The sequence below is a fragment of the Notolabrus celidotus genome, chromosome 4 (genome assembly GCF_009762535.1).
Source record: "Notolabrus celidotus isolate fNotCel1 chromosome 4, fNotCel1.pri, whole genome shotgun sequence".
Lineage (NCBI taxonomy): Eukaryota > Metazoa > Chordata > Actinopteri > Labriformes > Labridae > Notolabrus > Notolabrus celidotus.
Genome location: NC_048275.1, coordinates 22,492,060 through 22,519,310, shown reverse-complemented (window position 1 = coordinate 22,519,310; position 27,251 = coordinate 22,492,060). Strand labels below are relative to the sequence as shown.

Sequence of the window (27,251 nt, the reverse complement as noted above, 5' to 3'; positions counted from 1 at the left end):
AAACCTCACAAGTTTCCATAGATAAAAGTATATTTTTATGTAGGAAGTAAATAGTGACCAAGTACATCCTCTACAAAAACTGCAATAATAAAGTACAACTTTTTAATGTCCTTAAACAAGACTACGATATCCTCATGTTCATACAGAAGTTATCCACTTTTTACTCACTTATCTGACAGCTTAAGTTCATTTTTCCTTTACTTTTTTTACAAAGAAAACCTATATATTTTTACATTTATCTCCACATCAAACAAAATGATCAGTTTACAAGGTAATGTCCGACAACTACTGTATGTAGGGAGAACTTTTACCTTTCAAGAAATGTCTGTAGCCAACACTTTCATGTTTATAAAATTCTTAATGTTGGACTTTTTCTTGTAATAGATTATTCTTACAGGGTGATGCTGCTGCATTCCTTTGGTACAGATCAAAGTACCTTCTTCCATCACAGAGTATTTATAAATGAGTTGCTGGATCTTCTCTGACTACAAAATATGGTTATGTTTTTAAATTCATTTAAAATCGTTTCATCAGATCACCTAAAAACAAACAATATATGATAATATTGCCATTTAGGACTCGATGGCTGACAACTTCCTGCAGCTAAACGCTGACAAGACGGAGGTCCTTATCATTGGTTCTGATACTATAGCTTCCCAGGTTGCTCAGTGTATTGGTTCCCTCTCTTCTGTTGTCCAGTCTAAACTCAGAAATCTTGGAGTTATATTCAATCAGTCCATGTACTTCAATCACCACATAAAACACTTTCCCGGTCATGTGTTTTCTATTGACGAAACTTTGCTAAACTTAGGTCTGTTGTGTCACATCCTGAACTGGAAATGATCATTCATGCTTTTGTATCATCCCGGCTGGACTATTGTAATTCACTTTTCACCTGCCTCAGTAAGTCGTCCCTCCATCATCTTCAATTAGTCCAGAACACTGCTGCAAGGCTGTTGACCAAGTCCAGCTGGACAACCCACATCACTCCGATTCTATCTTCCCTACATTGGCTTCCAGTTAAATGTTTTATGATTTCATTTTAATTTGAATATTTTTCCTGTGAAGCAATTTGTGATTTTATTCTATGAAAGGTGCTATACTAAATAAAATGTACTTACTTACTTAATAGTAGTAGATGGATTATTTTAATCTTTGGAATAAAAAAACCCAAATAGTGTCCAATTTAAAAAAAAGTTTAATTCAAGACGTATAAAACAGTATTATCATGTTATAATTGTATTTTATTTACAAGTGACCCCTTGTGATTTAAACAGTGCTAATACTGAGTCTGATTCTACCACATGGCCTTTACTATGTCTCCCTCCAGCGGTTCATTCCTGCAAGTACATAGGCTACACACAGACACCCTCCACCCCCTCTACTTCCCCAAAAGATCAGCAGCAGGTCTTAGTTGAGTTATATTCAATTACCTTGTTCAGCATCCCTTTTTGGAGGAAATTGTCAACAATATTTTAAACGGGAAATAAAATACAACAACGTAAGTGTTATCTGTTTCCTGATAGTTATATAGAAACCCGTTCCCTCGGCATTAAGAAAGTTGTTTGTGACCGCCTGCCATGTGATCCCCCTGCCGAACCCAGCCAGAATGTCACCCGTCATATACGACCCGTTTCCCGGTAAGCGACACCCCCCGTCCTCGCTGTCCAACTGAACTACAACACGTCGACTCATAAAGCAGCTGGTGTTCCCCTTCTCTTTAAGCCGGTCTAAAAGTTTCCAGCTGGAGTTTACGACAGAAACTGGGAGAATCAGCGGGGGGCAACATGCGCTCCTTAGCGGGACTGGCTACCATTGTGGTCGCGGCGACTGTCTACCTCTACCTGCTGTCGACTCACCTTCCCCCGGGACCCGAGCACATCCAGCCGGACTCCGAGGGAGAGGACGGGGAAGCCCAGGAGTACAGGTAGCGTCAATGACGGAGGGCAGTGCACCTTTCAAAAACCAATTCAAACTTCCATGCTGTCGTAAGGGACATACACTTTTTGTTTGTATAGATTAATGGCTTCAATTTAATAACAAAAACATTTTTTTTATATATATATAGTTGATTCCAAAGTTATTGAATTATGCATCGGACAGTGTTGGGATACTCTCTCTGTAAATAAACATGCAGATATAGAATGTAACAATTATCCAAGCAGAAATCACAGATTTGTGTTTATTTTATTATTTAACTATCACCTACAAATACTTTTTTAATGTTAAAACTACCTCACGTTCACGTCGGCATCTTTGCACTACTCACCACTGCACTATTATCATATATTATTTTTAGCCTGAACATATTAGTCATGCCTATTTGCTATTCTTTTGTGTTTACAGTTGATTTTATTATTATTATTATTATTATTATTATTATTATTATTATAATATTTATATCTTTATTTTTATGTCTTATTATTCTGCCTTTGTACAAAGAGAGCACAGTTTACCAAAGAAAATTTCCTTCTGTGTTCAAGCATACCTGGCCAATAAAGCTGATTCTGATTCTGATCTCGATACTGACAGCAGGCTTGAGTTAAATTTTGAGGCACTTTATTGTTAATTCCTATATATTCTCAATTTTTCTACATGTATTGCTACCTATATTTTTACTTAACAGCTGCACTCCAGTGCAGATGATAATTACGTATTCCCAGGACCTATAGCTGCCTAACCACAAACAAACAAACAAACAAACAAACAAACAATTAAATAATAAATACTCAGTGAGTGATACACATCAATGCAGTCTTAACATTAAATGTTAGAATATGTACTTTTCCTGAGAGTTTACTGCATAGCAATAACTTTTAATTTAAGTACTTTAAGTTGCCTAAGGTGAAATCTTTAATTTCTTTAATGAATGACTGGCTATTATTGTACAAGATTAGTTTTACATGCAATGACTCATTGGTTTGTGGCACACTGGTGGAAAGTCCTCTTAAATATAGCAAGGCAATCATTTAATGACTGTGAAATTTAAATTCTCACAGCCATTATTGCAGAGGTTATCCTCCATCTCTTGTGTTCCTCTGAATAATGGGACCCAATAATTTTGTCTTGCTGCTCCATCATTATGAATGAATGAATAAGAGAGTGAATGCCTGAATGTCTACCTGCTAATGACCCTTTCGTTGCATGCTGTTGACATAAATTTTACTTTCTTTCACAATTTTTTTTTACCGTTCTTAATTTCTAAAAGAAATTAACCAGCAAAAATAGCACAGTCAGTAGTTTCACATATATATATATGAAGGAGAAATAGAGTTGTTGTGATCCCTCATTTTTAACTTGTGTTCCCTTCAGAGCTCCCCACCCTCCAAATCGAAAAGATTTGGAGCCAGAGAACTTGTGACCCATCATCATCAGTGTTCTTTCCCTCTGCATGCTGAGATGGGATCACTTTGCATTGAATATGTGTAAGGGCAATGACATTTAATGTACCATTCAGACCTGTGTTACAACTTGACAACAGTTTATCTCAAAATGTGTATGCCAAAAAGTGTGTTTTGTTGTCATTATGTACATGTGTGTGTGTGTGTGTGTGTGTGTGTGTCTGCATGACTCGTGTAAGTGGTATGCGGCAATGTACCAGACGGTCCAGTGTAAGGATGTCTGGGGATGATAGAATAACGCAGAGCAAGACTCTCTGATGCCAGGAGCAGGATCCACCCATGTGTGTGTGTGTTTGCACCCACTAAACTGATATTACTGATGTTATAGTGTTACTTATCAAATGCTTTAAACATGGCCTGAGTGTACCAAGTGAACATTTGTCTGTGCAGTCATAAGAGTGTGTTTCTGTTGAGGCCGTCACTAAGTATTACTGAATGTTTTTTGGTAGTGAACATGGTAGGTCAAAATACTAAACTATAAAAAGTAAGAAAAAGAAACAAATAAGATAATGCTGTCATGATGACCCCCTCAGACTGAGACAAGAGCCCTCTGCTTTGTGTAAGGGTCTTTACTTACCCTGTCAGGGTTTAATCCACCACAACAAACCCTCTCACCTTCCAATTTTACAGCAGTAATGTAACATACCATCTCTTTAAGTTGTTTTGAAAATGTTTTAAGTAATTTGTATGTCACCGATTATCCCCAAAAATGCTTTAAATTCTGAAAATGTTATAGTATTTAATAATTTAATCATGTAAGCTGTTTATCAATATTAAGGTACCTCTTTGTGAAGGTTTGATGCTTTTCTCTATTTTTTCAGTAAATGAATATCATTTGGACTGCTAATAGGACATAAACAATGAAGATGAAAACATTGACATTTGTTATTTTTTGCCTTTCTGAAGTTTTCAGAAACTGGTTGAAGAAAAAATGACTGACTGCAACTTTATTTGCTTAAAGAACTCTCTCAAGAGTAAACCTGATATGACTTGGCTTCATTTAGTTGGTAGTTGTGATGAAGTGACTTCATACTTGAAACCCCCTCTCCATGGAGAGTTCTTTCCCTGTATATTATTACCAGTCTATGTGTGTGTATGTTTTAAGGTGTTTCTCTTGGGGTTATGTGTAAGCAAAATTAAAAGTGCCCACGATGACACATTTTCCCCCTTAAATACTGTACATACACTCATGCAGCTTCATGTATCTGAGAACTCACGCATCATCAACCTGCTGACCAATGAATGAACAGAATGTTTGTCTGCTAACCAATAGAAAGAAAGAATGGTGGAAGTTAGAGCAGGTGGTAGAGGAAGTTAGCATCTTGAGTTTCAAGAGGGGGGGCTTGTGTGCATATGTGTGTGTGTGTTTGTGTGTGGGTGTTTTAGAAGGGTGCTCCTACCCTCCACTCAAGTTTGCATGCAGTGACACTATTTTTGTCCCTCAATCAAATGTATCACATTACTGTCCCAACTGCTAACACACGCACGCACGCACGCACACACACACACACACACACACTCGTGCATGCGTGTGTGTGTGTGTGTGTGTGTGTGTGTGTGTGTGTGTGTGTGTGTGTGTGGTGCATCTCAACGAATTAATTAGAATATTGTAAAAAGAGTTTTTGTTGGTAATTTATTTCAATAAGGTGAACTTCCATGTATTCTATATTCATTACATGTAAAGCTAAGTATTTCAAGCCCTTTATGTTTTCATTTTGATGATTTTGGCTTATAGCTCATGAGAATCTGAAATCCAGTATCTCAAATGATGAGAATATTTACTGAGAGACAGAATTGTCCAGCCTCTGAAAAGTATGATTATTTATGCAAGCAGTACTTTGGTGTGAGCTCCTTTGCAATGTATTACTGCATCAACATGGCGTGGCAGGGAGTTGATCATCCTGTGGCACTGCTGCGATGTTACTGAAGCCCAAGTTGCCTTGATACCAGCCTTCAGCTAGTCTGTACTTGTGGGTTGGAGTTTCTCATCTCCCTCTAGACTAGGGTTGTAAAGGGGTGGAAAATGTATGGTAAATTTCCATGTGATATTTATATGTGATATTTGTAAGTTAAACATTAGTACCATACATCAAATTTGTGAAATTTATTACCACAAAATATTATCAAAACTTACATCACTTTTTTTTAGTCCACAAGCTCAAATGTGTGGCTTCAATAGTCTTGCTCAAACGTGTGGTCCAGGATTCTAGAAATCATCTGTGCATGTGATGGAGGAATGCAAGTGCAAGCAGCACACCATTTGGTAGAAGTTTTGGCACTGTGGGCAGGTGCCCACATCTTCCTTTTGGGATGTTCTGAAGCAAGCAATTTCTTTAGCATTTAAACAGAAATTAAAATTTTGACTAGCTAGTCGGGTAAGAAAAAAACTCAAGAAGTCAAAAGTGACTCGTGAGCACAACTTATTTAACACGGCTAAATATGGGATCACACATTCTGTGGTAAAAGATGTCAAAGTTAACCAGACAGCTTCATCTTAAAAAGGCTACTGCAAAATCCCACTATCAGATGCCATCTGTACTTGTTTACATTTGTTTGATAAAGCATTAGGGGAAATATTGGCAGTTGCATTAACTGGAGCTGCAGCACCGGCTAGTGGAGGGTGGCTGGGCTGCAGCTTAGACATAAGGTATGATTGGCATTTTAGGTCTCTAGGAATACAAATATGAATAACCTGTTTAAACAGCTAGTAGTCCTGGTGCAGGCTAGAGTGAGTTACAATGTTTCATAGTTTAGATGACTAAACGTTCACATCCCTACCTTCATGATTGCTTGATCTCAATTCAACAGTGAGGTCTGAAATAAGTGGCTTGATATTGAATGATCAGACTGACCTGTAGATGGGTGAATATGAGTACATTAATCCATTAATGTGCACTGATGTTGATGCCAGTGGAAAAGTTTCACCACAGGGGGACTGAAGACACAGGTTTTTTCATGAAGAAATTACTGAAAGACTTTTTGCTCTTTGTTGTTCCATCTAGGCTGAAGTTCCCATCAGACCTGGATGAGCTGCGGGAGCTCGCTGAGATGCTCAAGTTTTACAAAAGAGAACATTACGGCTACGTTCTGCTGCTGTTCTGCAGTGCATACCTCTACAAACAGTCCTTCGCCATACCTGGATCCTCTTTTCTGGTAAGGCACATCAGCCAGCTTTGGAGTTGAAAAAGGAACTTAAAATTGTATTCTAGATTTTGTTAGTAGCCAGTGAAATAAGACCCCTTCTTGTCAGTACACACACTATTGAATTTGGGTCAGTTGGCCAACCAGTTGATCAACCTTTAGACACTTCTTAGACCAGCCTGATAATGGGGGATCACAATAACTCATCCTAGAAAAAAAAATTAATTGACGAGCATTTCTGCTTCATTTGTTTTCAGGATGTGTTTGATTTTGATGTAATGCTAATCAAAGAGATTCCTTACAGTGGTGCTGGATGTCTGGATTAGGCCATTGAGCGCAGCTTTATCATTTATGACTCGTCTGTGAGGGGTTTTCAGAGCCAAGCCCAATAGCTTCAGTTTTCATCTTTATGTCCTTAAGGCATGCTCCAAGTTTAGAATAGGTTTCATCTGGCTTTGTTGATGTGTAAGGTTGAATTTTGACTCCATAACAAAAATGTGACCCTTTCCTTGTTTGATGACCTAATACCAAAATGAGTATTGAAACTGTCCAAATAAAGAGGGAAACGCCTTTTTTAAGGGCGAGATAGTGGCTCTTGAACACACAATTTTTGTCTCAGGGATTTCATTTAATGTTCAGTCACTGTAACGTCGTGAGAAAGTTACCAAACATCCTTTAGTTTGCCTATGATTATAATAAAATATTGTAAGTCCACAGGAAGCACACAAATATAAGGTGAATAAAACTGAGCAGGCCTGATCAGGTTATTTTAAAACCCAGCTGTCTGAACAAGTCTTAATCATTTCTTTATCTGCTAATACCTCCTCCAGAACATGTTGGCTGGGGCAATATTTGGGCCTTGGGAGGGTCTGGTGTTGGCCTGCCTGCTCACCACTTCAGGCTCCACGTTCTGCTTCCTGCTCTCCTCAGTGTTTGGAAAGCAGCATGTGGTTCAAGTCTTTCCTGATAAGGTGGCCCTGCTGCAGAGGAAGGTATAGTAGTAATCAACAAGCAATGCTAGCAACGGGCTTGGGCTCACTGTTAGATTTTCCTTTCTTTGTACGGAGACAAATTATTAACGTATTAACAACCTTTTACGTTCTTTCGCTGCTAACCTCTCAACTCATGACCACTGAAGCTTGCTACTATTGACTCATAAACAACATGGGGAATGTAAATTACTATTAAGATAAAACCCTCCTTCAGTTTTTAAAGCAGTAATTGCGAGTATCTTCCTCAGCATTTAAGTTTGACAGTCAATGTCAGTATTTTGAATGGATCATACCTGAAAGAAATATATAGTCTACATTTAACTGCATGGACAAAGAGAGCTCTGTCTGGCTTTGTCACTGCTTTTGTCTCTTTTACCACTCTTTCTTTCACATTTTTGTCCTCTTCTTTTGTCCTCCTTCCCTTCCTCTGTCAGGTTGAGGACAATCGTAGCAGTTTGTTCTTCTTCCTCCTTTTCCTCCGTTTCTTCCCTATGACTCCTAATTGGTTCCTTAACATCACCTGTCCTGTCCTCAACATCCCTATGCCTATTTTCTTCTTCTCTGTGTTCATAGGTGAGACTACACTTACACACTGAACACAGACACACACACACTGCTCGAACAGCCAAAGATGGTGATCACTTAGCTGTCCATTTTCCTCTCAGGTTTGATCCCCTACAATTTCATATGTGTCCGGACGGGCTCCATCCTCTCTGAGATCTCCTCTCTGGATGATATCTTCTCCTGGGGGACGCTGGCCCAGCTCCTGGCCATCGCACTCATGGCTCTGGTGCCTGGGGCGCTGATCAAACAGTACAGCAAGGCTCACCTCAAGGTGGATGGCATGGATAATAACGGACCCAGCCAGGATCACATCAAGCTGGAGCGGAAAAGACAATGACAGTGGGATGAAAAGGGAATAATTTGGTTGTGGGGTGTCCACTGGAAGGCATGCGACCTCCTGTCCACTTCAGCCTCTTTATTTCTGTAAGGACACACTGGAGGCTCTTCATACTTTAAGTATGATACATAGTGAATGTTTGGAAGTGTTCTGAGGTCATGTTACACACGACCTAAAGACTGAGTTTCCTCTCTCTCAATGTTAACATGCAGGCAGGGGAAAATCTCCTGAGAGTGCCCCTAAAGAAAGAAGGATTTACAATGAAATAAGGTCTTAAAATGTCAGGGTGACTGGTTGCTCTTGAATGTGCTCAGTAGTTGAAATTCTGAGGATGATACTGTGATAATGAATGGTGTTACAGCAGCTTTAAGATCAGCTAAACCGCCGATAATCTTGAAGGTGCAAGAACATGATAATTTGTATACTTTTTTTAAATGTATCCGAGCTAGATCTTTGTGATCTCAGTAAAACCATCTTCTTTTTATAGCTGCATGAAGCAGTTTGCATCCCTGGTCCAGCATGCACTTTGTCAGTGTTGAGTTGTGCACCATGATGATGATGTTCTTGGTTTCTTCTTTGGCACATCATTAGTGCAGTAGTAAAAAGAGATACTCTTTATGGTAGCTGGACTCCAGATTAAATTGGCTCTTTGTGATATATGTGAAGTGTGGGTCTGCACTAACAGGTCCTACTTGACCCTGTTGTGGAGAAAACCATTCTTGCTTTCGGACGTGCTCATAGACCTTCATATTTGCTTTGTTTCATTTAGTCTTCTGTAGTTTAATGATGGTTAAAACCTTCTAGATAATCATGTTTCTTTCCTGACTTTGTTTACTCAGTCACTCAGTTTCCAGTCCGTGCTTTATTTGGGTTTGCATTGAATTGTATTGTTTTGCAAATTTGGACTTCCTAAAGCACTTAAACATGTGTCTTAATGTAGCTAAGGCTCTGTCTAGATCAACCAATGTTGGGTGTGATTACAGTTTTGACTGACTTCCAGTCTGAGGAGTTAAGTAAGCTTTTGACAATAATGAGAAGATCACATCTTTAGCTCCTGTAACTTCAGGGCCTTTTAGTGAGGGTGCTGTTGCAATTTCTGTGTTCTATAATCAGTTAAACTGATTGATTATGGAAGTTAAATAGTTTGGAATTTAATTATTTTTAGTAACTGTTTTGTACAGCAAAGATTTTATAGACTACTTTTAAACTGTAGCTTTCATTTGAAAAACAGAAACATGGGGATGAACCAAGTGGCAACCTCCGGTCTCAAACTATGAAGCCCATACGGAAGTGTTATAAACTGCAATACATCAAGAATCCGTTTGAGGCTGGCTGCAGAAACACCAGAAACCACATAGACACCAATTCAAAAAAGATGATCTTTGCAGCAGAAATAAACATGTTTACAGCCTGGTTCAAAAAACGGCTTGGCTCTATGTAGCTAATCTCTCTATCGGCATACACTGTACGGGGGGTGACTTTTTTTCTAACGCGACGGTTCAGAAGATATTAAGATTATGAGTTTTTGCCTAAATAAGGACATGACTGACTTGACTGACAGGCTGGAACACATAGCTGTTGGCTAGGAGGCTCAAACTCCGCCCCTTTACGTCACACTCTGCCTGGTTGAGTTCCGCATTTCCAATATGGCTGCCTCCGACGATTGGCTTCAAAACAGTGCTCAGGAACAGATGGGTGACGTCACAGATACTATGCCATTTTTTATACAGTCTATGGGATGAACTTATAATTTTGCTCTAAATTCAGTCTGATGTCCTCAAATGACAAAAAATGGCTTCTTATAGACAAGGTAATGTGATTGTTACAGTTATAGTTTCAAGATGACCTTTTGTAAAATGTGTATTCATGTAATATTATGAATATGAAACCCTGTGTTGTAGCTTGACAGTAAAGTGAAGTTCCAGATTTTTACAGTTACAGACTGGAGCCTCTTTGATCTGTCAGTTTGGCTGCTCTCAGAGTGTCATGAACAAAGTGCCAAAAGACTGCACTGGAAGTCTTAAATACACATCGGCAGTTGAAAAAATGTTGTGCAGACAATATTGCTCAAAGTTTTAAAAGGCTTTAAGGCACCAGTTCTTTTTTTGGTTCTCAGATTTGTTTTACAAAGATAAAAATGAAAGCTAATCCAATCTGCTCAGAGGAGAAAATAATTTGCAAATCTGACTTTTAAATACATGATTCTGTGTACAGTGCCAGGTTTTCTGTGGAATGTGTTCTTTTTTGTACCGTTGCTTTTACTAAGATGTTTTCTAGTGTTGAATTACACACATTTTGGATGCAAACTGTAGTTTATTTGTGCCTTTCTCATGGTCACACAATCACCGACCCTGATTGATCCACAGTAACACATTTAAAACAAATATCCAAAGTAACACTGATCCTATTTAACAACAGCACACATTACACCTTGTGCTAAAGTCTCTCTTGATCTCTCTCAGTGCTCTCCTACACCTAGACATACACATCACACAGACATTTATGTTCATGCAAACAAACACACCTTCACATTGGCACAGGCAGGCACTCAACTTTGAAGTCCATGAAAACAAAGACCTGAAGTAAGTCATATTGGCTGAATATGGCGTTGGATGGTAGAGGACTAACAGAAACACATGCACACAGATCGTTAATGGGAGGGGCATGATGAAGAACAGGGAACATCCTGGTTTGGATATTGGATATTGGTATTGGATGTTAGCCTTTAGGTGAGAGGTGAAGGTTTGAATAATGGTTTAGAAGTTTTGGAGTTCAATGGAAGAAAACCATATTGCTGGACTTCACATATCACAACATCAGTAGTAACATTAGTATATGCACATATCATCATCTGTTCGTCTTCCACAACCCTGCCAACACATAGTAAACTTCATCTTCATGGTAACCATAATACAAACCAGCAGCAATTAAACAGGCAAACAACAGTGGTAGTGTAGTGAGAGCTGCCACTCACTTGGCGGGAGTTGATCTGTAAACATATCAGTAGTGGTTATGACCTCCAGCAGACAAACTTCATACTGGTAAGTCAGGGTTGTGTAAAAGTAATGGCATGGTTTAGGACTGCAATTATGACTGTCAGTTCAATTTCAGTGCAACAACTAAACATGAAATAACACATAGACAGAGGTGTTTTACATTAAGGGCACTCAAATGTTAGATATTAATTAAGCTCAGTTTAGAGAGTTATTTGGATCAGTTACCTAAAAAATTATAGAATTAAGAGTAAAATGCACCATTGGAATACTGATATAGGATATTGGTTGCATGCTAATTTAAAAAGTGATTAGATAACAGGGACAGAGGGGCAATTTAGGGTGGATCACTTTTATTCTACGTGCCTACAGCACATCATGTGTCAAACTCAGTTATTGGGACTACACAAGTTGCATTGGTTTGTCATTAAATAATAAAAAGTTCAGGTCTGGCAAAAACTTTTTTTTTTAAATCAAACTAGTGCTAGACTTGGCTGATTCCCAAAGTCACTGAATGAATATGATTTGTAACTTGGCCACAATCAGTTCCAAAAAGAGTTCCAGTTGATAGCAGGAACAATAATTACAAAATAACAAATATCTTTTGCAGCATCATCACAAGACAGAGGTCCAGTGAGTTGCATAATTTAAAAACATGACAAATGTTATTTAGTCAGTGCAAACAGTTCAGTGCTGAGCAGAACTCCTCTCTGCTCTGAGTCATGCAAGTTTACAATGTAGACCAGAGTGGTTCAAAGACACAGCGTGCAAAATATCAAATGTTGATAAAACAGGCTGATTTAGGATGATGTGAAAGAAACAGGACAACATGGAACAGAACGAGAACGCAAAAAAACACCACTGGCTTTCAGTGAGAGCTCTGCAGCTTATTGGCTAAACTCACCAACGATGTCACAAATATCAAACAGTGCTTGATGACAACGGGCTGATAGAAGGCAGCTTCTTTAAAACAAACTTCTACGTCCTTTACATTAAAAATGAGAATCATAAGAAGTTCACTGGCTCCCAGAGATCCAGAAGATGCTGTAAATAAAAAAAGTGAGAGGAGCCAGCTCGGTTCAGAGCAATAAAATGTTTTTTGATGATGAGTTAAAAGAAGTTCAGATTAGGTCCAGAGTCAGAAGAGGGGGAATAACAGGGAGTGCTTGTTTCCTCTGCCTACTCTTCATTCTTTCTCAACTGTCTCCACAAGCCCTTTGACAAGCAAGCAGCTACCGCCATCATTACCTAGAGACGCCTGCCAGTCAGAGCACACACACCTTCACAAATACCACTAAATATCAACCTGGAACAAAGACGTAAAAAATGCAACTGACACACATGAAAGGTGAATTCAGAAAACAGGTTTGATTCTACCACAAATGACTGAATTGAGTAAACAGAGAAGTTGCAAGTCTTAGCAGTTCCTTGAGTAGTATTTAGTGGTCCAAAATCTGCACAACAAGGCACTTTAGCTTTGGCTTTGACACTTGGTCATGGCGGCTGCCGCTTCCCCTTCACTCCCTCTAACATGTTATGGGACTATTCCTCCCCTCTCCCCCTCTCTCTCTCTCCTGTGTGAAACAGTACAGCAGATTGGGTTCATCCGTGAAGCTGCCCTGACCTCCCACGTGACCAATAACTCCTCCCTGCTGAAGTTTAACACAGTACAGTTCAGCCTCGGCTCGCCCAGCGCACAATCCCCGCTCCACCAGCCAGTGCACCAAGTCACTGCCCTGGAATACACTTTCTGAAGGGGGAGGAGGAGGATGCTGCCGGAGATGGGATGGGGTCGAGGAAAGACCGTGCTGGTGAAGATTAGCTGGGTCATGAGTTCTGTGGACGTTCTCAGGCTCAGGCTTGGGTCTGGATGGAAGCGAACACTGGCTGCAGGATTCAGCTTGATCTTGAGTTGGGTGCAGATTCTGCGGCTCGTGGCTTAGTTGCTCCTGAGGATCATGATGCGAGTGAAGGTGCTGGGGCTGCTCCGAGGAAGACTGTCTCAAAGCCTTCTCCTCCAGTGACCCCCTTCTTTTTCCAAACCTGTTGTTATCAGAGGAAGGATTCACCTGTGGAAGCACTCACACTCTCCCCTGAGGCACTGGGGGGCGATAGAGATTTAGGAAAGGAAAGGGGCAGGCAAAGTGAAGAAATGAGGAAGAAAGGAAACATGAGAGGAAAGGGAAGAAGGATTTCAAAAGGAAAGGAAAGAAAATGTGTTAGCACCAAAGAAAGGAAAAGCAATCAGGAATCGTAAACATCTCAAGACAAAGTTTAAGTTAGTAGAATGTTTATAGTGAGAGTTAAGTGGCTAAATTCCAAACTTCACAATGCTGACTGCTAAGATGTAAACAGGCAAACATTGTGTCAGTATGGAGTGTTTTTGTGCGGGACAATTTGATTGTAACTGCAGCCCACATCACACTGATAAGGCTTAGTTATACATTCACACTGACAAACATATCCTTTCTCTAAATCATTCACCAAAATTAAGGCAGTACTGCTAAAATAAGGATGAAACCAATCAGGTACAAAATACACACAATGTTCAATAGATCAAATAAACCAGTTTGAAGAAATATAACCACTTGATGAATAGAGAGTGTCAGTAACAGCAGTTGAACAGATGATCAGACAGGTTACGTGCAAAGAAGATGCAAAGACAGATGATCTGAAAGACTGAGGGAGTCTGAGGTTATAAAGTCAAAGCTGGAATACAGCCTTCATCGTGATGTGTTCTACAAAGGCTTAACTCGTGTTTTTCTTCTTTTAACAACTTAAACAAGCATTAGATAAGGAATTAATACCATACCAAACCATGTTCATTCAAATATTTTAACACATATTTACATATTTTTTAAATAGAAGAGACTTAATGTACAATATGACCGAATAGTGCTCGTACCTGCGTGTGTGCACAATGTCTTGAACACACTGGTCTTTGTGGTAACGGACAAACTGTGTACAGGTGAGTCTGACTTCCTCTGGTATGCCTGAGGGACTTAAATCCTCAACATCCCTGCCCTGCCACAGGCTCAGAAACCTGAAACAGACACAAAGAGGATTCTTATTTTGTCTAATGGAAGTGTTTAATCTCAAAAGAATCAAGAAACCATGATAAACAAGTTCCACAAATGCTCTAATTATCATAAAGTCTCACCTCTTTTTAAAGGGAAGGATGATGAGGTGTCTGTCCAGACCAAAGATCCCAAACGACAGGAAACCCTGGATCAAAGAAAAACACTAATAAGTACTAATGGTTGTATTGATAGTTAAATCTAAGTATCGAATGACAGTAAGTGGTACCTGTCCATAGTTTGCCACAGCACAGAAGAACTGGAGTTCAAGGTACAGTCTCCCTGGATCTTTGTTGAACAACCACCACAGACAGCTGGACAGGTTCTGCAGAGGGAGAGAGAGAGAGAGAGAGAGAGAGAGAGAGAGAGAGAGAGAGAGAGAGAGGGAGAGGGAGAGGGAGAGAGAAACTGAGTAATCACATATAAAAGCAATGATATACCTTTTTTTTACTGGCTGTGTTAAATACTTCATTCTGATTGGTCAAAACCCCATAACAACTGTAATTAATTTTCAATAGCAGGAGCAACGTCAGGGAAAACCTGATCACGTCATATCAAATCAATCCACGTAAAGGAGTTGGTGCATTTCATCTCTGCCTGTTTTCACTGAGACAAAAATGTTAAATTAGTATTTTAAGGTTGTCAACTTTGTGGCAATTACGTTAGTTTCCATCATTTTTAATCTGCCAGTTCTTTCATTTTGCAAATAGAGCGGTATAAATTGTAGTCTGGATTATTTGTCCAATTTATCATACTTCTTTAATACCATAGTTTGCTCTGTGTTTGAAAGAATATGATGATCTGTTGATCTGATCCTTCATGTTTGTTATGGTAGGCTATTTTATATCACGTTTTCATGAAAAAAGAGCATGTGTCCCTATTGTTGAGAAACAGAGGCTTCAGATTTGTTTTTTAAAGGTCCAGATTAAACAGAGATGATTGGTGTTAAACCAAATAAGCCCAGCCAGGAAACTGTGGGAAACCTTGCAGTGCATCCCACACAATTTTACTTTCATGAGCACCCAAATGCATCTAGAAGAGCGTCAATGTGTGACTTCTCCTTTTTTCCTCCCTGCTTATTTGCATATCACACTCAGACTTTCACACAGAAGCTAAAACACACACACACACACACACACCCACACACACACACACAAAAACAGACAGTGGGTATTATAATCTTACTGCCAGCAGGCTGACACTGAGGAGCAGACAGAGCAGAACGTGTCTGACTGTCTGTTTATCATCAGTGGTTTGAAGCCCGGGTGGAGGCAGGTCCAGCGGCTGCTCGGAGGAGGAAGAACCCTGTGTCTGCCCGTCAAACAGCGCCCCACTGTGGCCTGGATAGGAAATGTAACAAGGCTTGATTAATTCCAGTATGTGTAGAATGACTTACTTGACTCACTCGCTTTTTTATGTGATGGTAATATATAACTGATCTATTTTTATGTTATCCAAATTCCAGGTAAATGTTAAGTGTCAGTAAATTATCTGCCTGAAACTTTACTGACAAAAAGCAGGTTGTGCAATTGAAAAGACAATTCAATATTGGCTACAACAATAAATAAGTAAAGGATCAGATTTGTGTTTCTTACCCGTACTGTTAGTGTGCTCCCTCTGTGTGCTGGCTATCATATCCGGTAAGGACTGGAGAGGAGAGAAACTGTGGGGGTCTAGCAACACATAAGACACAGTACAACAATTAAAAGCTAAGTATTAACTGGAAATAACTCTTCAACTGTGCATGTATTTTTTCTCTAGTCCTTTCACCATTCAATATACACTTAGATTATAAACTTAAAGTAACACAGGGCTGTTTTAAAATGAATAGCAAAAGCCAGCCTTACCTGAGTTGATGCTGCAAGCAGGTGAATTTGCAGTCAGCTGCTGCTGCTGTTGTTGTTGTTGTTGTGAATCTTCTATACCATCAGGGGGCCTCAGCTCATCACTCAAGCCTGTCACTGCAGCTCTGTTCAGGGCCTCATAGCCTCTTTGCTCCCTGTCTCCCTGGCTGAGACCCATCAGAGATATTGCACCAAGCCCCAGGCTTACTGCAAGCACCACTGCTGTGCTTATTATCTACGGTGGCAGACACAGACTACTTATTGATGTTCATGAATTTATAGAATTGTGATATTTAACACATATAGTAAGTACACGTACAGATCTCTTTGACATGCAGCATTTACAAAGGGAAATAAACAGATGTTTGTCTAACCTGAGCTCTTCCATAGAAGAAAGCAGAGTCTATGGAATCAGTCCTTTCCCCTAGTGTCAGAAGGCCTCCAATCATGAGAAAGGGAACCCTACACACAAAAACACAACCACATAACTTGTGCTGATTTTAGATTAGGTAATCTACTATGCAGTGTTGTTGTTTTGTAGTGATGTAATGTGAATAAAAGGTTTCAGAGAGTGTCCTGAAGTGTTCTGGTGTGCTGACGTACCCCCAACCTAAAGCCATGAACACTCCTGGTCGGAGTCTCAGGAGATCATCTCTGTTAGTCAGAGCCAGACAGAGAGGGATCAACCCTTTCAAACAGAATAGAGAGAAAAAAAATACATTAAATCAGAAAGACTATTTTAGAGGTAAATGTTGACTGATTGACGATAACTGCCGACTGCTTACAATTCAAAGACTTACCTGTCCAAATGTAGGTGCTGTACAGAGAGCCATAGAGCAGCGTAAAGGTGATAATTTTGCCAATCAAATTACCCTCTTGCTTCACTAAGAAGTTCCACAGGATCATACTGACACACACCAAGAACTAGACAAGAGGACAGTATCGCAGGTTAAGATAGCAATTTACAGCGAATGTGAAGAGTTATGTGTCACGATTCACTTTCTGAATGCACAGACAGAAATCTAAAAATAACTCCTAACTGTAAGATAACCAAATATCTCTGTCGTAGTTCATTTAACATGTGACTAGAGACTGACCTGAGCCAGGAAAAGATTTAAGGCAAAGAGGTGAGGAAGCCTGTTGAATTTCCTGCTCAGCAACATTACCACTATGGTCCACACCTGAGAGAGGAAACAGACACAGTTCCTCCTGTGTAAAATCACTCAGTGCTGCAACAAGAGTTCAGAAGCACAGGGAACTTAAAATCAGTGCATACATACCAGTGCCAAAAGGCTGACAATGCTGATGTTGAAGCTAACGTTTTCAAGTTCTGCCACCAGCGGGGCTGGGTCCATTAGAGGGATTGTTAATAGCCAAGCTGACACGTACATGATGGGTGCAGACAAAAACGTACTAATTACCATCCCCGATGTGACCTAACAAAAGAACAGATAGAGAGAACATTTAAAAAACAAGGCATGCCATGAACTTACAGAGTTCACATGTAAAGCAAATGTAATTTTGGGAGGATTTGTTTCATAATAAACTGTGCAGATAACTTGGCTCTAACAACTCATTTAAAAACTGTCTTAAGATGATTTAAATTAGTCTACAAGAGATAAAAGTTAGCTTTGGATAGTTTACAACTTCTCTGGCATTCACAAGTTAATACGAATCAATATAAATGATCTTCTCTCACTCATTTGACTCATGGTTGTCCTGGAATGTTCATAGTCTTATATATATATGTATGAAGGAATGTTTAACACTTGTATCTTTCCAGTCTAAGTGTCAGGTGCAGAGTAACTTCCTTCCAATGTCAGCCGAGACTACTGGGTGATCGGCGAGAAAGGGTCACTGTAGTAATCAAGGTCTTTCTCCCTGCTCCTGTCTTTATCTGTATGTTTAGACTGACGTAGTGTCTCCAGACTAGAGCACCGCTCTTCTTACTTCCAATTGTTTTGTTTCCTATTGTCCAAATAAGGGTATCTAGCTTTAGTGTCGTCTTTGGGGATAAATACCACGCCTGAGGAATTGTCTGGCAGAACTAATTTGGCATTGCACTGCACTCTCCTGCCTGTGTACTGATATGTTACTTCTCCTTGGCCAAGTTCTACATAAACAATTCCAACGTAAGCCGTCATAGTCTCCTGAGTCTTCTGTGTCCAGTTTAAACAGTTAAATGGTGGAATTCTGGTATGAAAAATGAAGTTTCATGGTTTTGTGTGGCTTTGTGTGTGAGAAAGATTGCTTTCATGAGATTAATGATCAGGTCACATGTCAAGAATCTGGACATGTGATCAGGGCCAAGTTGTTCCTAGATCACATTAAGATTGGTTTGATCTCAAACTTCCCAGTGTGTAATGTTAAAACTGTCAAATGTGATTGGGATAGATAAAAAATATACATATATATATATATATATATATATATATATATATATATATATATATATATATATATATATATATATATATAAAACGGATGCATCATGACACCACAAATATAATAAAGAGGACCTGACCTGTTGAGCAGCTGAAATCCTATATTAGGTAAAAAAATTGTACAACAGTTGGCTTTAAAAACTCCAGAAACTAGTCTCCTCTGTTCCCAAATTTTTACAGTGGTCTTAAAGACAGAGGTGATGCAACACTATTGTAAACATGCCCCTGTCCAAACATTTTTTAAAACACATTTCTGGCATCAAATTTGAAATGTGCATGTATTTTTAATAAAACAATAACATTTTTTTGTTTCAGCATCTGACATGTTGCATTATGTAGGTTTAAATAGTGTGCAAACCATCAAAATCATTTAACACAGAGTTCCTACTTTTTTGGAAGTGGGTTGTATTTATGTTTTGCATTGGATTAGTTCAACTGTTGGAGTGTAAAAGTATAATTTGGCCTTAGGTCAGTGAGATAAAAACAAAAAACATTTTAAAAAATGACGTGGTTTCCCCCTCGGAAAGAAAGACACAAACTTTGGAAGAAACATGCTAAAGGGTTTTCTTTCCCCTAAGTCTTAATTGCTGCGTTTGATAAAGCATGTTTTAAATTGTCTCATAGCTGCTTCTTTCTAACTACGTCAGGAGTAGCTGTATTTCTGCCTGAAAAATGTATGAAGCCACTTACCACCTCTAGCTCCATGTTGTAGTGTCCAGCATAGATGGCCACACTCGGTGCGGTTGGAAAGACTCCATAAAGAAAAGCAAAATTAGACAGACTAGTGTGGTTTGCACTTGTGCTGTTCACTCCTACATCCAGAATATCCACCATGTCTTTACAGACCAGAGGCATTATCAGGCTGAAAGGAGAAAGATAAAACATCTATTAAGATTGTTCTACTTAGTGATTTCTGCAATTATTTAATTTTGCACACATGCACCATCCCGGTCCATCTTACAGTTTGGCTGTAATGAGAAGAATCAAGGCAACCCCAGTGTCTCGAGTCAGTTTTCTCAGCTGACCAACCTGCCACAGAAACAGACAGATCACTTTACAATGATGATATCCTTCAGATGCACATAAGCTTTGTAAGATTAATAAAGCTTGGCAAAGAACAAGTGAAGGTACAAAGATCTTGACATGAAAAACTCACCATGGTGAGACCAAGGTAAAACAAGGCTGCCCCTCCAAAAGAGTTAGCCAGACCATCTATGAACTCTGACAGCACAGCAGGGATCCTCTGGCCGAGGGCAAAGTGGCCTATGATTCCTACAATCACCATGAATACTACCGGGTTCTTCAACACCTGCAGGTTATCAACAGTGGGTTTGGTCACGCAGCTTTAACATCCAGCCTTTCATATCTTAGGGTTTAGAAGTGTTAATCACCTTAAAGAAAACGTATAACTCACCTGTATGACTACAACTCCCACGATGCCAACTGAGCTATGATGTGAATGGCTGGCCTGCCGCCACTTCTGCACCTCACAAAAAGCAAAGCCGATTGGATTGAGGAGCATGAGGGAGACCGGGGCGACTAGATAGATGTACTGGAGGTACTCTGGATAGGTGCTCCGATACAAAGCATCAACTACAAATATGGAGCACAGAGAAAGAGAGGAATGGATACTTTAGTGTCTTAGAACCCATGTTTTCCTTCAATGCAAATGCTGAATGGGAGGTATGCATCAAGATTTTACGATTGCCTTACCTATAGGATATCCTAAAGCAAAGTCATTGCTCTGCGTGGCAAAGATGGCATACAAGCCGGCTTTGCTGTATCTGCTTTCTGGACTGGCCACCATCAGAGTCAGCACCAACACCAGAACAAACACTGTCACCTACACACATGAGAGGGGAATCTCAAGGTCAGGTTATAGTCAATTGTTAAAAAATGTATCACAGTTCCATCTCACATGCTTTAAAATAACTTCTAAAAACCATATTGATATGAAACTGAAAGTCCATGCACATGACGTGAACAACATGCACAGACACCAACCTTAGCGACCAGCACACTCCAGAGAAACGCCCAGATGACATCTCCAAAGTCCAACAGCACCATGTTTTTAAAGAGCAGAGCTGGTAGAGCAAACTTAGACACAAAGTTCCCCAAACCCTTTGCCTGGCCCTCTGTGATGATGTCTGCCCTGTAGGTAGGAGAAGAAGATGCCATAAACACAAAACGTCAGAGCGGTTTGTCTCAGATTATGTTTATTCAAACAGGTGTCGGAGCTGCCTTAAAAACGCCTGTCTTATTGAAGCGGTAACAGGTTTGGTGGATTGCTCCTAAAACCTCTCAGTCAGCCCTGACTCATCCAAAGTGTAACTGAAACAGCAATGCTCTTTCAACCAACCCAAGTTAACTTTGATGGAGCTGCGATCAACCACACACATGAAAGAAAAGCCTTACTTCACTAAATGTATAAGAAGAGAAAGAGATTAAATAATTCCATTTATTTCATCATAACATCTATGACTACGGTTTCTTTTCCAGCTAAAGAGGGATGTAATTTTTGAGAGTAAATTCTTCTTCTTTATTTATTTAACCAGGTAAAAGACTCATTGAGATTTAAAACCTCTTTTTCAAGAGTGACCTGGCCAAGACAGCAGTACAAATCAGGTTACAACACACAATAAGCACACAAAACAACACAAATAGAATACGGTCACAGTTTCACATGGTTACATGATTACACGGTGCAATCACAAGATCCAATTGAGCTTGTTTCTCTGTCTTTTATGATTTACTTGAATTCCCCCAGAGTTACAAGATGTATCAGATGTTTAGGGGTGCTGAGATAGATTGATTTCACTGTTTTGTACATTTTAATGCAATTTCATTCCCACATTTGTGAAAGAAAAGTAAAACACTTTTTGGGAAAGTCTGTGACTAAACCATCAAATCTGATAAAGATTATCTAAATGCTGAGCCACAGCAAAAGAGAAATGGATTTGAATCATAAAAGAAACATAGCCACTTTATGTGTGTTACCCAGGAAGGACATTCGGAAATCCAAATATGTAGACAAAAGTATTTCTTGCATAAATATGTAAATAAGCTTAGTGTTGTGACTATATTTGTGGGTATCATTGCAAATATCAACACAATTATGCCCCAGCACATAATTAATGCTTTTATTAAGATTTCTGACATTTTTAGCATATTTTTTGTACTTAGATTTTAAGCCCGGACGTTATCCAGGAAGGACAGTTCTGTATTTTTGAGCTCAATTGCTCCTTAAATTAGATTTTTTTTTTTATAGTGAAAACTCATATGAGTAGGTAAAATGTAAAACTGTAATGTGGTATTTTTAAATCTGTATATATTTTTAACATTATTATTATGCTTTGGACGACAGAAATGACATGCCATGTCTTTGACCCAAATGGTAACCCTACTACAGGGGGCTGGAGTAAACCAGCCCCCTGTAGTGAGTACCAAAAATACCCAAAAATTGACATTGGAGTTATTTTTTGGACTCACATTTGAAATGCAATGCACAACATGTAAAACGCGGTGGAGCTGCTGTATTTTTGTTGTTAAAATATTACGTTTCAACCAAGTACTGTATGGTTTTGAAACTTTTCTAGCTTGTTAAAAAGGACATACAGTAAAAAAAAATATATATATATATATATATCTCTCATTTTTTAGGGGTGCTGGGATTCCATTTAGAGGTGCTTCAGCACCCCCAAAAATGGTCTACCAAGCCTATTATTTAAAGTTCTTCTGCACATCATTCCAGGTAAATGGGGCTGAAAATTAAAAAGCCTTTTTGCCCAGTTCAGTTCTGACTCTTAGGACCTGCAACTGTATGATGTCCTAAGAGCGCAGGCCATATCAGCTGAGGTTTCTACACATGTGTTCGCACAAGTATGTAGGGAGATGTCCAAGAATAAATTTATAAATAAAAATCAGCAAGTGAGAGGGTCTACGACCGTACAAAGATGGACAGTGTGCGACAGCATATAAGGAACAGGGATGTACATGATAGCTGCAACCAGTAATAAAATGCAAAGCATAGTGGTATACAGTGACTCATTTCCTTAAAAACTGATCAATCAAAGCAGTGATTTTCAACTACTGTGCCGTGGGACATTATCCAATTTCACTTAATTAGTCCAAAAAAATATCATTCATATACTACAAATAATTTGCCATGTAGTCTGTTTGTGCCAGCAGTGTAGTGACTGGCAGGGTTATTCAATACTCGTCATACTGACCTGTGTTAACGGGTTGCAATAAAGCGCACTAATGACCTTGTTAAATTAAGACAATGGAATTAATGCTGCCTTCGAGAGGTGTATGTGACAAGAAGTAGGCGTACAACAGCCATGGATAAATATTCAAAAATGAAAAATGAATACTTCAAAATGGGACCTAGATAATTCTAACCTGGATGAAGAGCGTAATAAGGGTGACGGTAAAGGCAACTTTTATGAGACAAACTACAATGTTGTCTGCGGGAGATCTCAAAGTTAGGTACTTACTGTAGTAGCTGAACTCGTAGCCAAATCAAAAAAAGCCACACACTGTGGCAGAGACAGTAATACTACCTGCAAAAGCCATTGTAAATGAGATGCTTCGCCCTGACACAGTTAAAGAAGTAGCCAAAGTCCCCCTCTCAGATAAATCGATTAATCAATTGAGAGACTAAATATGTCATCCTGGAACACTTTTGGTTGGTAGTGTGACACAGGGTTTTTTTAATGTAAGAAATGTGCCTTGGAAAAAACTTATCTTGATGTTTTGGAAGAAAGCAGAGGCTCCACCTGTCAAAGTATGGTTAGAAGAAATGGTAAAACTCTCTCATATGGAGAGAATTCGGCTCTCACTTTCAAACAATCTAGGGCACTATGGCAAGACTTAGGTTTCCCTTCTTCAATATATTGAATGTATTGAAAAAACAAAGTAAACTAATTACGACATAATATTAATGGCCTCTTTGGAGTGGTAGGAAGTAAAGTCCCGACAGGGTGGGTGGGTATGGTGGAGGTGGGGAGGTGTGGGTGGTTTTGAGTATTATTTTTCCTCTATGTTGTTGTTGTTTTTCTTTTAGTGTTACTCACTACATCTGTTGACTTGTATGTTTGTTTGTTATTTTTGTTTTTCTTCATTTAATTGAAAGGAGAAAAATATCTGTAACATTGAATGTTCTATTATAGCTACCTCATTAAAGAACATTTAAACATAAGAAATGTGCCTTGGCTCAAAAAAGGTTGAAAAGCACTGAATTAAAGCATCACTGAGGATTTTTTGGGATGCTAAACATCAATTAAATTACTCTGTCTATCGCTGTGCTTTCCCATGCCTACCTGCCAGCTATGTAGCCGCATAATATGATGCCAAAGCACTCAAGGAGAGCTGGGAAAAGCTTGTCAATGGACATGTGGGGCACCGCAGCAGAGCCTGCCAGGGCATTGTGGGATATGTTCTTTCCATGGATCAGCACATAGTTGTTGGTGGTCTCCATGGTGAAGATGGGATGAGGTCAGAAAGGTCAGATGATGGCTGGGGAATATCAGATCTCTGAAGGAAGGAAGGGAGAAAACATTCAGTCAATGACAGCATGAAACAGTGAGCATAGGCAAGGTTTAGGTGCAGTCTTCTAATACAGAGCAGTAGGGTGGGAAAACAGACTGTAGCCTGTGTGTTATGGTGAGTTGAGATGTGGTCCCTGTTTACGCCTGATCATAACGTTAGCTAACTTAGCACAGTAGAGTAACCCAACAGCGTTTCCTATTACGTAACGACATTGTAGTAAACTAAAACTAGTATAATGTCACGTTGAAGACACTCAGGAACAAAAAGCTTCCCCTGACAGACCCGTTGTCCCTGACAGGTGACCGATAACGTTAGCTAGGTTCATGCTAAAAACATCAGAGAGATGTTTGTCAGATATGACGGCACTATGAGCTATACTTACAACATCTGGCAATCCTTTATGAAAATGAGCTGTTTAGTAATTCAGTTTTTACCTCTGTGACTCAGAAAGCCATCTTTGATCGGACCTGAACCAGATTCATGAGTCTTCTTGTGGGATGTTAAAGTCTCTGTTCACCGTTGGTGTGAGAAGAAGCTCCGTTCCCTGCATCTGACAGCTGCCTTCAGTGGCGACGCCCCGCCCCCCGGAGGGTTGTTGACAGGCAATTCAACCAATCACCGTCAAGATACGCTTCAAACGTTAGCCCTGATTGGATGGAGGTGATGACGCTGCATTCATGTTATGAGCGGAATGATTAAATATGTATTACAATGTTACAATGTTACAATGTCATTTAGCAGACACTTTTGTCCAAAGCGACGTACATACGAGAACAAGAACAACACAAGCAAAGATCTAGACAAGAGGGAACAAGATCAGTTAGAGTAACAAAGTGCTTCAAGTCCATTTGGATGCAGGTACTGCTAAGCAGTGTGAAGGCAATGCACAAAAGTAAATAAGGATTTTTATTTATTTATATATTTTATCATTATTATTATTATTTTTGTAAAATAAGGGACATCTACAATGAAGCAACCAAACATTTTAAGACCTACCATTATCATCATCAACAATTAACTAGTCATTTGGTAGGAGACTCGGGTCTTTTGGTGTGGAGGGGGCTCTTCTGAAGTCCTTCTTTGACTCTGTGGTGGCATCAGCCATCTTCTTTGGAGTGGTCTGCTGGGGAAGCAGCATCTCTGCTGCTGACAGGAAGAAGCTGAACAGACTGGTGAAGAAGGCCAGTTCTGTCCTGGGTTGCCCACTGGACCCTGTGGAGGTGGCTGACAGGAGGATGATAGCAAAGCTATCTTCTCTGATGGACAACACGTCACACTACCTCCAGGAGACCATAACAACACTGTGTCTCACGGAGAGATACCGCAGGTCTTTTCTTCCTGCAGTGGTCAGACTCTATAACCAATAATATACATATATATGTGTGTGTGTGTGTGTGTGTGTGTGTGTGTGTGTGTGTGTGTGTGTGTGTGTGTGTGTGTGTGTGTGTGTGTAAGATATGCTTTTTTTTTTTACCTCTTTAATTTTAACTTTTTAATAATTGTTACTTTATAGGCTCTTGTTTGCTTTATATATTTCTTTTGCACTGTCTACTTTGTTACTGTGACACTTGAATTTCCCCATTGTGGGACGAGTAAAGGACTATCTTATCTTATCTTATCTTATCTTATCTTATCTTATCTTATCTTATCTTATCTTATCCTATCTTATCTTATCTTATCTTATCACCACAATAATTACTAAAGTACCAAGTGCTGGGTCACTCAAGAGCTGAACACAGATTCCCAGAGTAGAGTAGGACAGTGCGAGACAATTGTAACTGGAAGACATGATCTGCCACTGGGGACAACAGTGGAGAATAGTCTAGCTAAGTGCATAGTGTTTCCTAAAGAGCTGAGTCTTTGGACCACAAAACTCAGATATGCTGAGACCCATACACGTATACAAATATATATAAAAGTAAGTACTTTTTAGAATAGATTTTAAGATTTGGTATTGGTTTTTAAATCTCTTAATGATCTTGGCCCTTCTTGTTTATCAAATTTGCTTTTATCATATGAGCCAGTGAGAGCTCTCAGGTCTTCGGGTAGTGGACTTTTAATTGTACCAAAGGCAAGAAGTAAGACTCATGGTGAGGCAGCTTTTATCATCACCGCCCACGCCTGTGGAATACCTTACCTAAAGATCTGAGGGCTGCACAGAGCATACACATTTTTAAAAGCAAACTCAATACCTTTTAGTCTCGCTTTTAACTCAGTTTTTTCTTAACAGTTTTATTTATTTATTTATTTATTTATTTTTTAATTTCCTTACTATCATTGCATATAGAGGCTATTGTGTTCTTAACCTTAGGATTGTGGGGTGGGTTTGGGGTCAGGGCTCAGGGTGGGATCTTTTTCTGAATGTTAAAAATGTGATTTTGTACACACAATCGTGACTGTTAATAAAACTGGCTTTTTTGCCTACTTCTCCATGTTATTAAAAAAAAAGATTTTATCAAGTGTTGTTAACAAAACATGTTTTTGATATCATTGTATCTTGGAAAAGTTGAGATTAAATGGGACTAACCGGGTGAGTTGTAGTCTATCACATTGTTTTTTCAAAGGGGTAAAAAAAAAAAGTTTTCTCTTTCCCCTCATTTCCTTGTTTTCTGATATCATGCTTTTTACTTTTTGCGGAGAGGCATGGTGCAGCAGCTTCCCTCACTTGACTCTCTTGATAACTGGCAGATTCATTCCATAGTGTAGTCTCACGGGGGCAGATATAAACCATTTTGAAAATTTAGTATGGGTGAGAGGGGGCATCATAGAGCGACCCTCATTCTTTTAAGATATTTTTAGCTCACTTTACTTATGGCAACTATAATAAAAAGAGTGACAAATAGTGTATTTACATTCCAGGGCCATCAAAGCCCCTTCCCTTGGTTAGGTCCACAAACATACTGTACAT

At 39.3% G+C, this 27,251-nt stretch overlaps 2 protein-coding genes across 3 annotated transcripts; one reads left to right on the top strand and one right to left on the bottom strand.

Moving 5' to 3' along the window:
* The first annotated feature begins 1,366 nt into the window (after positions 1–1,366).
* LOC117811157 (transmembrane protein 41A-B-like) lies at positions 1,367–8,948 on the top strand. Its single transcript, XM_034681247.1, has 6 exons — positions 1,367–1,640; positions 1,726–1,927; positions 6,404–6,554; positions 7,373–7,534; positions 7,969–8,107; positions 8,200–8,948. The coding sequence occupies exons 1-6, from the start codon at positions 1,610–1,612 to the stop codon at positions 8,433–8,435; spliced, it is 921 nt and encodes a 306-aa protein (XP_034537138.1). The 5' UTR covers positions 1,367–1,609; the 3' UTR covers positions 8,436–8,948.
* A 1,780-nt stretch (positions 8,949–10,728) lies between these two features.
* gpr155b (G protein-coupled receptor 155b) lies at positions 10,729–24,929 on the bottom strand. 2 transcript variants are annotated; one of them, XM_034682515.1, is made up of 20 exons: positions 24,778–24,929; positions 24,115–24,328; positions 20,798–20,945; positions 20,507–20,636; positions 20,208–20,386; positions 19,950–20,102; positions 19,755–19,822; positions 19,484–19,655; positions 17,630–17,785; positions 17,447–17,530; positions 17,150–17,273; positions 16,953–17,037; positions 16,724–16,811; positions 16,353–16,584; positions 16,101–16,178; positions 15,691–15,845; positions 14,735–14,830; positions 14,589–14,653; positions 14,334–14,471; positions 10,729–13,529 (listed from the first exon to the last, which is right to left on the bottom strand). In XM_034682515.1, exons 2-20 carry the CDS (start codon positions 24,270–24,272, stop codon positions 13,481–13,483), a joined length of 2,358 nt encoding a protein of 785 aa, XP_034538406.1. In that variant the 5' UTR covers positions 24,273–24,328; positions 24,778–24,929; the 3' UTR covers positions 10,729–13,480. The 2 variants fall into 2 exon arrangements, with proteins under 2 accessions (XP_034538406.1, XP_034538405.1); XM_034682514.1 differs by having other exon boundaries at positions 10,729–13,471; positions 24,778–24,909.
* Positions 24,930–27,251: the final 2,322 nt, after the last annotated feature.